This window comes from Ptychodera flava, chromosome 19 (assembly GCF_041260155.1).
Source record: "Ptychodera flava strain L36383 chromosome 19, AS_Pfla_20210202, whole genome shotgun sequence".
In the NCBI taxonomy this organism is placed as follows: Eukaryota; Metazoa; Hemichordata; class Enteropneusta; family Ptychoderidae; genus Ptychodera; species Ptychodera flava.
Window position 1 is genome coordinate 23,732,720 of NC_091946.1, and position 17,607 is coordinate 23,750,326.

The 17,607-nt window shown below is 35.9% G+C and overlaps 1 protein-coding gene across 1 annotated transcript in view; it reads left to right on the forward strand.

Annotated features, from left to right (window-relative positions):
* LOC139118981 (alkaline ceramidase 3-like) overlaps window positions 1-16,829 on the forward strand; it is a 32,133-nt gene extending 15,304 nt beyond the window's left edge. The window contains exons 9-11 of the mRNA XM_070682582.1: window positions 9,676-9,721; window positions 11,360-14,642; window positions 15,822-16,829. Of these exons, the coding sequence (XP_070538683.1) occupies window positions 9,676-9,721; window positions 11,360-11,410 (97 nt within the window). The 3' untranslated portion in view covers window positions 11,411-14,642; window positions 15,822-16,829. The remainder of the gene's footprint in view (window positions 1-9,675; window positions 9,722-11,359; window positions 14,643-15,821) is intronic.
* The last annotated feature ends 778 nt before the right edge of the window (window positions 16,830-17,607 follow it).

Sequence of the window (17,607 nt, forward strand, 5' to 3'; positions counted from 1 at the left end):
ACGTAATCAGTGTTTTTTCCAGAGTGTGTGATTGCATGAATCCCCCATATTTAAACAAAGCCCCCAAAATACACACCATGTCCCCTCCATACAGAGATCTTATGATATTAAAACCCTTTGAGCGTGGAAGTCAATTTTCGTCGGCTACATCAAAATATACACCAGTCAATTTTTTTTCCCAATTTTTGCTAAAATTTTGATATAAATCTGAAGCCAATAAAATGTGATGTTCATTTGGTCCAAAATTGTCAAGAAAATTACAGAAAAATTCACAAGAATGCTAAAATGTTGCACACTATAATTTTGGTGGGAAATATTGCAGTGCTCAAAGGGTTAACATACACAAAATATTGATAGAGGCATTCTGCACAATGATTATACAGTACTGCCTATGATGTCACATCACATAGTTGATTTAACCCACTGTCTGTGTGGCCTCAGTAAAGACCAGCTCTCAATCTGCAGAAAGACTAAATAATACGAAACTGCATTGAATGTATATGAATAAAGTGTGAATGATTTGTGTAGGTTTCTAATACATGTTAAATATTTACGAGATCAAAAAGAGAAACTGACTGGAAGCTGTCATTAATTTCAGATCTGATCAACACTTTAATTTGCTTATACCTCGAAAAATCTGCATTTGCATTAACATAAAATATTGACAAAAGCTGCGGTTGGTGTCCCTTAACACCCACATTCAAAACTTTGTTGTGTGTGTTATTTTCCTTCTCTTAGTCGGTTTTACTGAACATGTAATAATGTAGAAATAACGGGCGACGCGCTGACCATTAACGTTTATTTGTGGGCAAGGGCGAGAGGAAAGCCAAAAATTAACGGGCGAGGCTTGCCGAGCCCGTTAATTTGACTTTCCTTGAGCCCGCGACCACAAATGAACGTTAATGGTCAGAGCGGAGTCTGTTATGTCTATTATATTATCAGCGAACCCAAGAAAACCGTCAAAATTTCCGAAAATTTCAGGGGCGAACGACAACTGGGCCCCAGAACTCAGCAATACGCGACGCACTGTTACGCGCGCTGTAAAATGTTGGCAAATCTGGAAATATTTTCAGAAAAAGGTATCTCAACTAGGCCCACAAGTGCTCCATTTTATTTTGTGATTGATTATGATTTACGTTTTAGCTGTAAAGTTACGATACTTTGAGTTGTTAATCTTATTATTCATATTCACGGGCATATAAACAGACCATTACTGTGTATTTGTGGTCAGTCACGTGGTTCAGCTCGACCAATCAAAATGCGACAGGCAGGGCATGGTAATATAATGCAGATTAATAGTTCTGAGTAGGTGAACTTTCTGTGATCAACAAATAATAAGGCGTTTGGTAATTAACGGAATTGCGAGTGAGTCTAGAAGGATGAGATAAATAGAAATTTCACTAGATTGACATCAAGTCTAAAATTACCTCATAGTGGGTTCGGAAATTGACAAATGAAGTTTCTGCAGACTTAAACATTCGGCCATTAAACGAAGGCGTTTTGTGTATTCACTTGCTCTTGCGCCCTTTAGATTCATTACCGGTGTAGGATTTCATTAGCAATCTCAAAATCTGTTTCTTCTTCCGAAGTTCAAGGACAATAAGAGTATTATCACAGTAGGAAGTTCAATTCAGTTCATGGTCAAAAGCTGGATGACCTGTCAATGACTTTTAAGAAAATGTGACTGGATTTTGCTGTAGGTTTCACTCAGCTGGGTAACTCAACTGTACATTGTAATGTACATGCACCATGCAGTGAAATCAGCTCATTTGGAGAACTCTGGAAAACATCCTCATCATGGGTGTAATAACTGCTTGTCTATAAAGGGTGTTTTGATGGATAATCAATACAAGCATACCCCTAGGATAATGTTAGATTGTACCACAGCTTAGCATGGCCCCCATTATTTTTCAGTATTGCTGCTGGAGCATTGCACACACAAGTGTCTATGATTGCAAGGTCACAATATGGTTACATGTTTCAATATATGAAAGTAACATTAGACTTTAATATGGCATTGCATATGATTTGTTAATATACAGATAAAAGGAAATGATGAAATTAGGACATTAACTGTCAAATTTGGACAACTTTCTCCCTTTCAGCCTCAAGGATGGACACATTTAAGAATGGAAAAAGTTGGACTTAGTAAATGCATAATTTTGAATAGCTTTTAATAGACGTTTTTGTGCGGCAGAGATTTGAATACACCGTGCTGAACAGATTAATATTTTATTCAAATAAGTTGGAATTGTTCAGAAGTAACATAATACATGTAAAGGGAAACTGTTATTTTGTAGACACAACATATTCATTCAACCAGTGTTTTTTATTGTATATTCGGATATCAATATCATAAGTGGTGAAGGAGAATACAATGTAATTGTTCTGGATTTTTTCAATAGCGCCCTCTTGAGGCAGTTCATGAAAATCATAATGTACAACTCCTTTGTGACATGGCCCCATCAGTTTTTAGAAATCGTGACCACCTTTCTTTCTGATTCGGCAGGGACTTTAATCAACAGTGATTTAGTCAAATGGGTCGGTCCTTGACATGATGCTCCTGCCAAAGAGAGCTTGAGCTCATCATTTGCAGTGTCCCCAGCACTCATGGAATTTTGCAACCTAGTCACCAGGTGTCAATTGCAAATTCTTGATCTATCCAATTTGATCTCTCAAATCAATGTAACCTTTGAAGTCTGAGATGACAGTATTAATGTATGCAAGGCATGTGATTTAGCAATTTTCAAGTATGCAAATTTACGATAGTGACTCGTTTATCACAGGATGAATAAAATGTATATATATATTGCAAATTGTTCTCCTGACATTCGATGTGGTTCAATCTTCAGAAAACTGACAACAGTTTGATTCAGCCTTTTTTTACCTGAACAACACTGGCCCAGTCTTAATCATGAGAACATTGGACTTTTCTTAAGGGGCCCTCACATAGCTGGACCCTTTAGGATTATGTTGATTTGTAAATTCGTCATTGTGTACCCAGTCTACTTCAGTCCTGTCTACAGTCCAACTATAATGATACTTTTACTTCATCTGAATCTTTCCAAAAACATTTACAAGGGAAGAGTTCAACAGGTCTCAGTGAGAAGTGATCTTTCCTGAAATAGAGAAAGGGGAACTAAATATACTCTCTCAGATTCCCCCTGGTGCACACAATGGATCAATCCATTGGGTAATCTGTCTCTTCAGTGTACTGCAGTCATGCCTATCTCCAGATTTGAGCCCTTAACTCCAGCTTGAAATCCCACGGACATGAAAAAATTTGCTGATTTCCATACTCCATATCCCCAGTGCATCAAGTATAAATAGGTCTAGGAGTTTGAATGTGAATAATACATGGAGCCTGATACTTCTGTTTGAAAACTTCAAACCAGATAGAATCAGTCAGGACCTAAATTTAGACATTTGAGAGATATCAAAGGTCTGGGATTCGACCCCTAGGATTACTCTCAATTGCTGTGTCAGATAAAGTGTATTTTTAGGGCAACATGTTTAAAACATTTGAGTTTGGGATTTCCCGTTCACTGAAACTTGGTGGTATGTAAATTTAACCATCTTATCATTTGAATTCCAAATAGTGTTTATCAGGAGACTACATTGTACGGTTTCAAAAATTTTCTTTCCTTCAGCTTTCAGATATGTACGTTTTTTTTGTGTTCAAAAGCCTAAGTATAAACGCAGATCAAATTACCTGACAAAACAACAGCTGTGAAACTACACATTTTACATAGTGCCATCTCATAACACTGCTGTGTTTACCAGTTCAACTTAGACTAATTCACTATGCATTTTGTTAACCTCTTCTTCCCTTCTTCCCTTATCTGCGAAGTCAGTAAAAATGCAGTGTTGAGCCAAAACCATATTTTCACCCACATGGCATGGTATATTACAGCAGCTAAATTTTGTAAATATCATGTTTACAGTATTTCTGTTTTCAAGGGCCTTCAACTCTTTAATTTTTTGTTAAAATGCAACATATGGGACATGTTCACTACTTTTAATCGATTTGACCTGATAGTGACAGATGAAGTTCATATGTCACCATCAGGTCAGGGACAGAAAGATTCTCCATGTATTATGTTGTTTGTATAAACCATTTCCATCTTTTGCTGTGTTTCATGGAGGAAAAAAGTTTTCTGTGAAAATCAAAAATTTTAATTTTTCCTGACAAAGTTGACATACCGGTACAGTAGCAATAATGGCCATTTTGAATTTCAAGTATTGATAAATGTTTTTTGTGAACTTGTTTCTCTAGCACCAAATTTTGCACGGTATAAAACCCCTAATTTTTATTCTTTCTTTCTCATTTTTATTCTTGATTATTTTTGATTATTCTCAAAATGGAATGGTTTAAAAGTGTCTTTGCGGAAAGTTTGAGCAAAAGTTAAAGTCATACAATTTCAAGGCGTGTACTACCTTTAATACTTAACTTTTGTTCGTATTATGTGATATACACAAGCAACATGCTTGATAAAGATAGTCTAGTAGCAGTCCTTGAGAACCTCTTTAATAGTGTGGAGGAACTGCCATCCCCTGTATACTGTTGTGACAGACCGCTTATGGAATTATGTATGGTGATTGAGCCTTTTTGAATCTGCCAGTTGTTGTCCGACATGTCCATGTACAGTGTAGCTTAGAGTTGAACAGTATTTGGCTCACAAGATGTCCATGACAGCGGGAAGGGGGGGGGGGGGGGGGGTTGTATCAATGTCCACTGTGTTTACAGCTGTTAACATTGATATTGTATTTTGAAGCTAAATTCCCCTCCAGGATACCGTCGAGGGGTCAAAGGGTCATTCATTTTAACGAGCTCATTGCAACATCATTACACGGTGATTGAGCATTTTGATCAGGCCCCACATTGTGACCTTAACATTCTCCTGCTTCTTGTGGTATGTAACCGGGTATGTCACATGCAAAATTTCAACTTTTTCCTGCAAGAGAATACAAATTTTTGGTCGAAAATGATTAAAATGACAATTGAAGATAGAATCTAGTTATAATATGGCAGTCTGAAGTGTTCTATTCGAACTGGTTGTTGCTACTGGTGGAAAAAACTTAGACGTAAGGTGACACAGGGGTTTTGAAAATGGCCCATTTTGATAATCTTAAAGTTTATATTTTATTTACTCTATACTATTTTATGTTTCCATCATGGCACAAGCAAGCTAGTTTTCTGTCCATGGGCAATGCTGACTGTAGTATTCTATGATTGTGTTGTGCCAGGTTATGTTTCTGAATGTGACTGCGCTCAATTAAGTCAAGTTTGAGTTAAATAGAACCAATGCCAGCAGCATTTGATTTTGGTAGAATGCGCCCGCGGACAGAAATTCAGACTGTCATACTTTTACAAGATTCTTTTGGCCTATTACTTGTTGGGGCTCATATTGAAGCTCATGGAGTAAAGAAAGCTTTCAACAGCTTAATTCTGTGAAAATTGGAAATTTGAATTTTCCTAGTTATCACAAGGATGGCGGCCATTTTGAATTTCAAGTTTCAATAAATATTGGGTGACTTGTTTCTCTCATAGCAACTTTTGCACAGTGACCACTGATTTTTAGCTCCGCTGTCAGCGACGCGGAGCTTATCAAATAGGTTGATTTTCCGTCGTCGTCCGTCGTCGTCCGTCGTTGTCGTCGTCGTCGTCGTCGTCCGTCGTCGTCCGTCAACAATTGCCTTCTCCTCTGAAACCGCAAGTCCAATTGCTTTGAAATTTTATATGCAGTTCACTTAGGGTGACCTCACTTCAGTTTGTTCAAATCGTGGTGAAATTTGCATATTTGTATTTTTGGGGCATTTTTTGGTGTTTTTGGTAAAAAATCTTCTTCTCTGAAACCGCTTGTCCGATTGCTTTGAAATTTGATATGCAGTTTTCTTAGGGTGACTTCAGTCAGATTTGTTCAAATCGTGGTGAAATTTGCATATTTGTATTTTTAAGGCAATTTTTGTCATTTTTGGTAAAAAAATCTTTAAAATCTACTTCTTCAAAACTGCCAGTCAGATAGCTTTGATATTTGGTACATAGGTCCCTAGGGATGATCTATTTCAGATTTGTTCAAATTGTGCAGAAATATGCAAATTTGCATTTTTAAGGCAATTTTTGCCATTTTTGGTCAAAAAATTTATTTCTCAAAAAGTACTGGTCTGATAGTTTTGAAATTTGGTATACAGGTTTCTATCGATGAACTAAGTAATATGTATTGAATTTCTGATGAAATCTGTAATTTTGTATTTTTGAGGCAATTTTTCCATTTTTGGTCAAAAAATGTGTATTTCCAAAACTACTCATCGATAGCTTTGAAATTTGGTATACAGGTTCCTACAGATGAACTAAATGATATTATTGAAATTATGATGAAATCTGCAATTTTGTAATTTTGGGGCAATTTTTGCCATTTTTGGTCAAAACATGTGTTTCTCAAAAAGTACTGGTCTGATAGCTTTGAAATTTGGTATACAGGTTTCTACAGATGAGCTAAGTAATATATATTGAATTTCTGATGAAATCTGTAATTTTGTATTTTTGGGCAATTTTTGCCATTTTGGTCAAAAAATGTGTATATTCAAAACTACTCATCTGATAGCTTTGAAATTTGGTATACAGGTTCCATAGATGAACTAAATGATATTTATTGAAATAATGATGAAATCTGCAATTTTGAATTTTTGGGGCAATTTTCCTATTTTGGTCAAAAAATGTGTTTCTCAAAAAGTACTTGTCTAACAGCTTTGAAATTTGGTATACAGGTTTCTATAGATGAACTAAATTTAATCTTTTGAAATTATGATGAAATCTGCAATTTTTATTTTTGGGGGCAATTGTTGCCATTTTTGTCAGAAAAATTTATTCTCAAAAAACTACTCATCAGATAGCTTTGGTTGAATGTTCTAGGGATGATCCTATGTGATACATTCAAAGTATGATGAAATCTTCAATTGCGTATTTTTGCAGCTTATTTTAGCCACTTTTTTCTGGCCACTGCATCGAGCTATCAAAGATTTCCACCCTTCTTCATCAACATGTCTCAAAAATAGTTATTCTCTACATAAAACACAGCGGAGCTATATCGGCCGCTAGGTCGCTTGGTATTCTTGATTTCCAAAGGGAATGGGTTCAAAGTTTCCCTGTGAAATGTTTAAAAACAGAATATTAAGTCTTCAATTTTGAGTACATAGTACGTTATGCTGGTATTATTAAAATCTGTTCTGTAGTTTCTATTGTATTTACATAAATAGTATGCATCATCTAGAACTGCAAATACCAGGTTTCCACTTTAATAGACTGAAATTTCAAATTTTGAATTTAAATTCTATAAGCAGTTACAATGTAGCTGTAATTTTTGATGTGCTTTTTGGTATATGTTTGTTCTGTGTGTAAAAATATTCTCTTGTTCCAATTCCCAAAGCTCATCAAAATACCTTGTTTGTGTTGAACTTGTTGGCCCCATTCTCAGTGGTATCTCTTATGGCAAATGTTATTGCCAGCAACTGAATTTCAATCGAGACTTTATTTAGTAATGTTTGATGTTGTACACAGTGTGTTATGTTTGCATGGCTAATACTTTATATTTTAGAATACTTTAGAAAGAAGAATAAGACAACATGCTAATTTTAACAGAACAAAAGTAACAGAAAATATCATCAAAAGTAACAGATTTTGCCATTTTGATTTCTTGTTTTGTTAGTTTAACCTTAAAAACGGTAACATTCTCTGTCATAGTCAAAGTCATGGGTCACCCACTGAGAAATTTATTTTACCAGAGCAGACACTCCAAGTATACTGAGATTTGAGATTAAAAATGGCTGACCTTCTGTATGTAAACTCTATAGAAAAAAATTTTATTTCACTTTTTACTAAAACAATTAAATTTTCTGTACAGAACTCAAATTAAACTACACAAGCTGTAGTTATGAAGAGAATTGTAAAAATTTGAGTTTTAAAATCTTTCCCAAAGGCGCATTCTGTTTTAACAACATTTACCTAGTTTGTCAAATTTAATATCGTCAATCTTATTAAAATTGTTTCTCATGTAATGATGAAAATTCATGTGGTAATCAGCCTCATTTATGAACTAATTCTGCATGCTGGACAGATAAGAAGCCCATTTAACTCAGACCTCAGATATAAGAAAGAAGCAAAATTGCTTTTCTAAATCTTGTGAGAAATTTCCATGGTAGACTGCATAGTGTAAGAAATTGTGAAGAATACTTTCTTTGGTTCTCATCAGAGGTAGAATTCCAGATGCTGCCATAACAGTGATTATGGATGTGTCAGAGTTATTACAAGGCAGGACACTAGGGGGCAGTCTAGTTGACCAGTTGGCATATGTGATGTCATGTAGTTAGCTTTGTACAAAGAACAGCGACAACCAATTTGAGTTTTGAGTGAACGCTACCTCTGCACCAGTGGCCTTTTCATCACCATTTCTGTGACAGCCTAGGGCGTCCGCGTCTCCTATGAGAGCCATTTGTTACGTTAGAGAGAATATTGAGAAATTGCAACACACAGCTTGTCTGTATTTGAAACATTTGACCGGTATATCCCACAAGGGTGCTATGTGTAAATTTGCCCTGCTGGAGATTAATCACAGACGCAGACACAACAAATATCAAAAGGTGATACAGTGTGTGTATAGTTGAATTGGCAGACAGATTTCTGTCCAGCAGATATTTCTTTTCACCAGAAAACATTCCACCCCTATGTGCCTGAGTATAGATCCACCCATCCCATTGAAATTAACCCTTTCACCCCCAGTTCCCTGTATACAGGTCCAACTTTACCATAGAAATCAATGGATTGGGACAAACCATGTGGTGAAGGGGTTAATGGTGGGAAAACCCAAATTCTTGTGTTGAAAGGGTGACTGAGTGATATTTGCTCTCTGCATCCTATTCATTTTCTTCTGCTAGTCAATTATTTCCCCAACTGAAGTGTGGACAGTACTGGTAGTGAAGTTGGGTTTTGAATTGAAAGTTGTTTTTAGAAAGTATGCCAGCTACAAGATGGCACCGTCTCCTGTATTTCCTATGCATCAGTACCCACTACCACTCTCTTGTGAAACACATTTTTTTATTTATTTAAATAATATATTTGTTTTGTGTTATTTGGTTTTTTACTATTTACTGTAAGTAAGCACAATGGCCGGTGAGTCTGATGAACTTACTTTTATCAGCCACTGGTTCAAGATCACATCTTTTTAATCTTTTTCAAAATCATGCTGTTTGATATTCTATTCATTGCACAGACACACGCTGAAGTACATTGCACACAGACATGTATACATACACATAGATATTACTAGCATACACAGATCGTAGATCCTTCAGAAAGGCAGACACTGGCTGCATGATCTATTCAAACACAAAGACTAGTAAACACAGGCCACTCAAAGATGTAGTTTTTCTATGACTGGTTGCAAAAATTGCATTTCAATTTTCCCTTGTCGTCTTTTTTCTTCAGTAAGAATTCAGTTTCATTTGGTGTTTCATTTCAGTCGCATCAAACTCACCTCAGATTTATCTCATTAACCTTTTAAATGAAGCAGCGACTAAATTTGAAAGATCAGTTTGATAAGCAGTTAATGAAGTCCTAAGTGAGTGTATGAGATTCGTCTGTGATTCTGCAGTTTAATCTTTATCTCATTTTCCCAACAGAGTTCACGTCAGATACAGACATCTGAAATACAAATGTCAAATCAAGGTAAGATACGATGCATTTACGCAAAGAGCTGTGGTAAGATGCTTTTGAAATATTGAAAGATGGAATACACGATGAGATATGGTTGATCAGTGAATGTCCCTACATAACCTCTACATTCTGGAAAAATGTAATAATAAACCTCGTGACATGATTTCTAGTGGTATGTGGTGAGTGTGATGAAATAACTCCAGCTAACAGAAATAATGTGCCAATAATGTTATGATAGTTTCCCTTGACAAGAATAATTCGCAAATAATTTTATGAAATTTCAGGTTGCAATAATAATATGTAAATGATGTGATGACATAATATTTGGTCACAGCAATAATATGCAAATCATGTGATGACATGATTTTGGGTCAGAGGAATAATATGCAAATTATGTGCATGTCACTAGAAATTTCAACTGGACAAATCTCTGGAATTTTGGGTCAGGGGAATAATATACAAATGATGCCATGACATCATTTTAGGTCACAGGAATGCGTAAATAATGTGATGAACCAGTCACAGTCATTAGGTCACAGGAATATTGCACAAACATTATGATGACGGCATTTAGGTTGAAGAATGGTGCGTAATTAACGTGATGACAAATTTTGGTCAGAGGAATAATATGCAAATCATGTGATGACATTTTGGGTCAGAGGAACAATATGTAAATCATGTGATGACATAATTTTGGGTCAGAGGAATAATATGCAAATCATGTGATGACATAATTTTGGGTCAGAGGAACAATATTCAAAGGATGCCATGACATCATTTTAGGTCATAGGAATGCGTAAATAATGTGATGAACCAGTGTATGTCACAGGAATATTGTACAAACAATATGATGACAGCATTTAGGTCAAAGAATAGTGCGTTAATAACATGATGACAAATTTTGATCAGAGGAATAATTTGCAAATCATTTCATGACATCGTTTTGGGTCAGACGAATAATATGCAAATCATGTGATGACATAATTTTGGGTCAGAGGAATAATCTGCAAATCACGTGATGACATTATTTTGGGTCAGAGGAATAATATGCAAATCATGTGATGACATAATTTTGGATCAGAGGCATAATATGCAAATCATGTGATGACATAATTTTGGGTCAGAGGCATAATATGCAAATCATGTGATGACATAATTTTGGGTCAGAGGCATAATATGCAAATAATGTGACAATTTAGGTCCAGGCCAAATAAAATGTTACAGGAGTGAATATTGTTCCAGAGGTTGAAGACAGCACTCTCCACTCTATAGAATTTAAGTAATGACTTTCTACTTAAACTAGAGCTAACCTGATGTGAACAAATGGTGACTTTTTCAAAAAGCACCCCTTGTTCTCTGTGAAATGCATTTCTAGTCTACTGGTAGGTCACCCTAAGGGCCATAAACATGACTGTAATTACAGTAGTTGGCAAATTTCAAACAAACAGTTTTGGTGTAGGTAGCTCCTTGGTGCTTCAGCAAGTTTTCAGGCATCACCAAGGTTTGTATGTCTGTATGTGTCTACTTGTGTGTGCTGTGTCTTTGTATAGCATGTCTGAGTGTGGGAAATTTTACTTGAAAACCGTGATGGACATAATTTATTTTTACCTATATTCGCTTTTTTCCCCTTTTTTTTTCATACTCGTGCAGAGACTAGGTCTACTGCCATGTTTGAGAGTTGATGGAAAAGAAGATGTATAGACTTGCTTACATCCAGGCATTTCATCAGCTTGTGACCTGACAACCAATCAGGGTTTGTTTAACAACAGCAAAACAAGCAAACAGCCAATCAGATTGCGGTATCAGTGGCAAGACCTTATATCCCTGTGTCAAGAGAAACCAAGCAAAACAGATGAGGCACAGCTTACACAATGCAATGCAATGTGCAATTTCAAGTTATTCTCCTTATCAACGATTGAAGAAATTGTCTTCTATTTTTGTTTTTAAAGTTCCATGTTCTATTTTAATCAACTCACAGCTTAAATGAAATTTCAATTATTCAGGTAATGACATTTGAAGATTTGTAGACGGTACATTCATGTACACAGATGGGCCTACCCATCATATGCACAGATTTTAATGCAATACTTTTATTAATAATTTTGGTGTACAAATTTCAGTGATTGAGTTTATAACTGTGTGCAATTAGGTTGATAATGTGTCAATTACAAACCAATCACCTTTGGTTGGTTGCGTTCAATTCAATAATTTCTTTGTCTATTACGTTCACAAATAATTTTTGTGTGCTATGAGATGACTCAGTAATCAGGTATGATTTTATTTCAAGAGTTACCACAGTTATAACCTTTAACCTTTGACCCATCAGACCTCAGATCAGTTTCACTAATTGCCTGATCTGTCCAATTTAAGCATGTACACAGTTCTCTAAACAGTTTTTGCGAGTGTTTGGTGAACATGAGTAGAGTGACTAAATGTCATTCTTTGGCATTTTGTTTTTTGCTTTTCTTTGCGTTGAACAGTGAGTCATTTGATGTCAGGAAAACGCTGTTCCATTGTCAGTGTTTAGAATTCTGCCCTCACACTGCCGGTAGAGGTAATGTTTACACTGTACTTTAGTCTCGGGTAATTAATGCACTGTAGAATGCTAAGAAATAGGCAATCCATGACAAGAACATCTGACAGGCTCTCATGTCGAAGATTTCAAAGTGGTACAAATGTATGTTGCCTTTCAGAGTAGAGATACCTCAAAACGCTATAGTTTGTAAACCTTCAGAGTTAGTTCCAAGATCATTGCAATACTGCTGTGTTTAGATTTGCTATTCCAGGAACGGCTTGCATCAAATCAATAATGATAATAATATGTAAATTTTACTCATCTCTAAGCTGTATATATTTTACATCACTGTCAATCTCATTTTGCAGAACTTACCTCGGGAGTAAAAATTATTTTTCTTGTAAAATTAAAATAATTTTAATTTAATTAGATTTTTTAAATTTGAGTGCACATTAAAAAAGATGTTAATTTGAGTGCAAAAAAAGGAAAAAGGATGGGAGATTATCCTTTCCAGCATTGTTCTGAAAAAATAGATGATTGTGGTTGATTGACTTGAAAATATAAATGTGGCTATCTCCAGTTCTTTTCTTCCATGGAAACCAATCAGCGAGTTGTATGCAGCAGTTAGTGAGAATGACTGACAAAAAATTCGCTTAAATTCTAAGTAATGATGCTGCAGTTTGCTGCAGTTTAAGTTTGTATGTAATGTGGTACTTATTTTACTCTGGGCATTTTCCCACTTTTGATTTCTTTTAGCCAAATGTCAGTGCAATGCCGTTTCATGTCATAGGTCATGTTTATCCAACATAGCAACACGATTTCAAATAGAGTTTGTTGTTGATTCAAAGAGCCATGCAGCTAGGGGCTAAATATACGCTAGCTTGTTGGTCTGATAAAATCCATTTTTGAAATATTCATTAAAATTTTAAATGAGTAACGTGATTATTTTCTTTGTGTGAGATCTCGAGAAACAAACCATGGTATTAATTTGCAATTAATGTTCTCTGTTGTAATTTATTTTTACAAAAGATAAGTGTAAAACGTTTCATGTCATATTATTTGACATGACAAGAGTTGGAATATTGGAAATACAAGTAATCAAAACAATTTACAGATTTTTCTGATCATTTTCGGATCAAAACGGCACATGCTGCAACAAAGGGATGGTAATTTGTTGTCATGGTGCTCCGTTAAAACTTCAACATTGCATGAGAGATGCGCTCATCTTTTACGCAACGTCAAAACAATGCAAGCTCACAGTGTTATTTCATCAATCCCATTCCATGTCATTCACATTGACAATAACCATGCAGAATTACTGAAATATTACACACTTACATGTACTACGCCGCGATTGTTAGCATTTGCTCGATGTAACTTCAACCATCCGTTTTTAAAGTCTATGCTTCAACTTAACCCTTTCACTGCCATAGTCTGGCCGAAACCCATTGTCGCCAATAGGAATTGTAAACCATTTTACAGGGATTTAGGGGTAAATAGGTTTAGGAATCTGAGTTTGGGCTTTGAAGAGTACTAGACCAAATTGTATTTACAAAATTAACCCTTTGAGTACTGAAAATTTACCCTCCAAAATTTTAGTGCAAAATTTTTACCAATTTTTATTAATTTAAAAAATTTGTCTTACAATTTTGGACCAGATGGAAATCACTTTTCATTAGATACAGTTTTTGATCAAAATTTTGAAAAAAATCTTTAAAAAATTGTCTGGGTTACATTTTATAGAGGCAGCAAAAATATTTTGGTGCTCAAAGGATTAATATGTCTTTCTTTGGTGTCCTCTAAGAAAAAATAGAAAATGGGACCCCTAGGATTATGTTAATTTGTAAAATTGTTCTGCGTGGGATCCAGTATTCTTTAACAATGCCCTTTCGCTCTCAAATTTCCCAACGATATTTGCCGGGGAAGACTTTACCTATAGCATGGGCTTCAAAACGAGCCCCACAAGTGTTAGACCAAAACCGTTTTGTAAAAGACTGACAGTTCGAATATCTATCCCCTCGGCACTTTCTACCTTGCTGTGAAGGTTAAGGTAGGCACCTGTCTTTCACTCACTGAAATATGAAACAAAGCTTCACATCCATTATGATACATTCCCCACTATGCATTATGTAAGATTCATTTTGTTGTAATTTCAATTGAATAGCTTACATAAACACACCAAATTTAAATTTCCTTGTTAATTTATCAAATTTAATTGAATCATTTGATTGGATCACTCTTCAATTGCATGTGTTTTACCCAATTAATTCATCATTATATTGTAATTTTTGTATTGTTATTTTTACATCACTTTACTCGGTTGGAGCGCACAGCTTCTGATAACAGCAGCTTCATTGTCTTCGCTGACGAGTTTTCAGATTGACAAATCTGAAAAGTTAACTGCCCGGAGGAGCTCGAGTACATCTGTAACCTCCACAAATGTAATAATCTCCACAAATGTAATATCAACCACAATTGTAATAAAATGCACCCATAAATGTAATATCGCCCATAAATGTAACAAAAATCAACCATAAATGTAATAAAAACACCAACCACAAATGTAATAAATGGTAACCATAAATGTAATAAAAAAATCACCCATAAATGTAATACTTGTCAACCATAAATGTAATAAATCTATTTTGTCGTCGCAATTGAGGAATTAGCCCTTAAATATTGATCTATGTAATAAGGAAAGCAACTCCACACATTATTCATGTCTTAATTGTTTGCGTTTAGTGTGTTTTGCATATTTGAAAGTGTATTTTGCGTTTCCCTGTTTTGTGTACAGAACTGATTGGCCATGGCTAGACACAGCTGTAATCTGAACGTCAGTGCAGTCTCTACTCCAGAGTGGGGAAGACTGTATAACACTACGATCCTTTAACGCCGGTTTTTCGAAAATTGCCGTACTTTTTTAATCAATCGCCTCAAATTCGTCTTCAGTGGATAAATTGTGTGGAATAATCGATAGATTGTCTGTATTCCTATGTTGTCCCACTTGAAGTTTGTTCCTTCACTAGGGATGCCAGGATGTCTAATTTTGTTCTACTGTGTTCAAGGTAGTGTTCGTATTGTTTTCTACTAGATTGAAATATATGTTCTCGTCAACATGTTTTGTGTCGTAAGTTTCTGTTATAAGGTTTTATATTTCTCTGTTATTTGTTCTGAGTCGTCTGTCATAAACTTTGTGAGGTATCACTGGTTGACGAGTTATTTTGACGCTTCCTTATTATGTAATTATCAGTGTCTGGAACTGCTGTTCCACTTCCATTATATAACGGTTTGATCAGTACCTCGCCGTTTTCTGATAGCGTTCTCAAAGTATTCTATTCTGTGTTTCAGAAAGGAAACCTAGTTTCAGTCTTATTAAAGTTATTATTTACTCAGGGCATTGATAAACAAATGATCACATATGCAATTCAAGTTTATTACATTTATGGTTGAATTTTATTACATTTATGGTTAATTTGTTTATTACATTTGTGGTTGCGGGTTGTTACATTAATGGTTGACTATTTTATTACATTTGTGGTTGATTTTATTACAATTGTGGTTGATATTACATTTGTGGAGATTATTACATTTGTGGAGGTTACAACATCATCCTATTACGGCTGACAACAGTCAAGTTTGTGTTCTATGTACGATAGCGTGTATATATGTGCAAGTGTTTTGTGAACTCTACTGTGTGTTGAGGAGGAGTTGTATCTCAGCTCTGTTATTTAACCACTCTTTTTATTGGTTGGGATTCAGCTGTGAGGTTTTGACCCTGATGGCCTTGCCAGGTTACTACATATAGGTGCTGTATGCTGTGAGTTTTGATCCGATCGAGAATTTCCTGGATTGCAATCTTCCAGTTTGGATAATATCTTGTGTGTTTCTGCAGTGGTTGACTTTTCAGGGCTCTAACATTGAAAGCTTATCAACCTGGGCAACATTGGAGTTCACACAAGACAATCTGACTCGGACCTGAGTTGGTGTAGGTTTTAAGACGGCACAAAAATGATCCACATGGACACGCCAGCTCAGTCCAGATTCGGACCGTTTTTGTTCGGGTTGTGAAGATGGTTTAGGTCAGACAAATAATTCCAGCCGGCCTGTAATTTTGTGTTAACATATTGCATTGATTGTGGTTCAAGTTGAGGCATGGCCTCACTGTTAGCATATGATTTGAATTGAGGTAGTTACAGGTCACAGACTGTTAATGTAGCGAGTGTGTTGACTCTGAGCCAGGCACCTTCTTCAAATGATCCAGTGTAGGCACAGACCAAAGGAATAAAAGAGGATAATTTTATGCCTGGCCAGGTCCCAGTCAAATTATGTGCATGCGAACAACGCTAATTTAACTGTTTTCATTCACAATATCTGGCCCTTCAATTGTGTAAAGTGTTGGTTGTTGTAATTGAATTCTGAAGAATATTGTTATTTTTGTAGAAAAAATAATGTTATTTTGAATCCATGCTGTTGTAATTATTTTCAGCATGTTTTACTTTGATTGACAATATGGATGCAAGATTGCGAGTTTCATGTTCGTGTTATGTAGTTTATAAACGGCAATTATGAGTGAAAAGTAATAAATGATAACAATTGCTGCTTACACACTATTGTTTTCCTCTCTGCTCCGTTTCTGTCTCCCACTTTATTAGTCCCCATGGACATCTTCCGGAGGCACTTATAGGTCATGTCCGTGCGAGGGTCCGTTCACGCAGATCTCAGAGATGCCTGGAGCGATTTCATTCACATTTTATACAAGGATTACTCCCTATGTCATACATATGCACATCGATTTTTGTGATTCGATCCAATATGGCCGCGTGGCGGCCGTTTTGTTTCGTGTATTTGGTGTCTGCCTCTGGGGGCTGCAGGACCCGTCCACGTGCCCTCAAGGATGCTCAATTAAAAGATAATAAAGAATAATGCTATGTCCATACACAGTGGCTCGAGAATGGCCAATTAAAAGATAATAATAATGCTATTAAATCGTTTTGTACACGAGCCACTTCGTGAACAGGACTATCCTCGCTCTCCGAGGACTTGTAATCAAACTACCAATTAACAAGTGGGGACTGTGTCATCAACGATGATTTGTTTCTCCTGTATCGCTTTATCTTTTGGTTTCCTTCTGTCACTGTTTATTTTGTCCTCGTAGCTGTCTTCCTATCTGTTTGTCTCCTAGTTTCACACCGTAGGCAGCAGAGCAACCTTCTTTTCAATAATGCAGTTTTCTTTTTCGCTGCCACTCCTGATCGAACTCTAGTATCAATACTATAGTAGCTAGTGTTCAGTCGTGTCTCTATTTCTGCTCCCTTTTTTGACTCCCTGTCCCAATCTCTGTTCCCTTTGCCGCCTTGAAAGTCTCTTATGTGACCACTCCTTG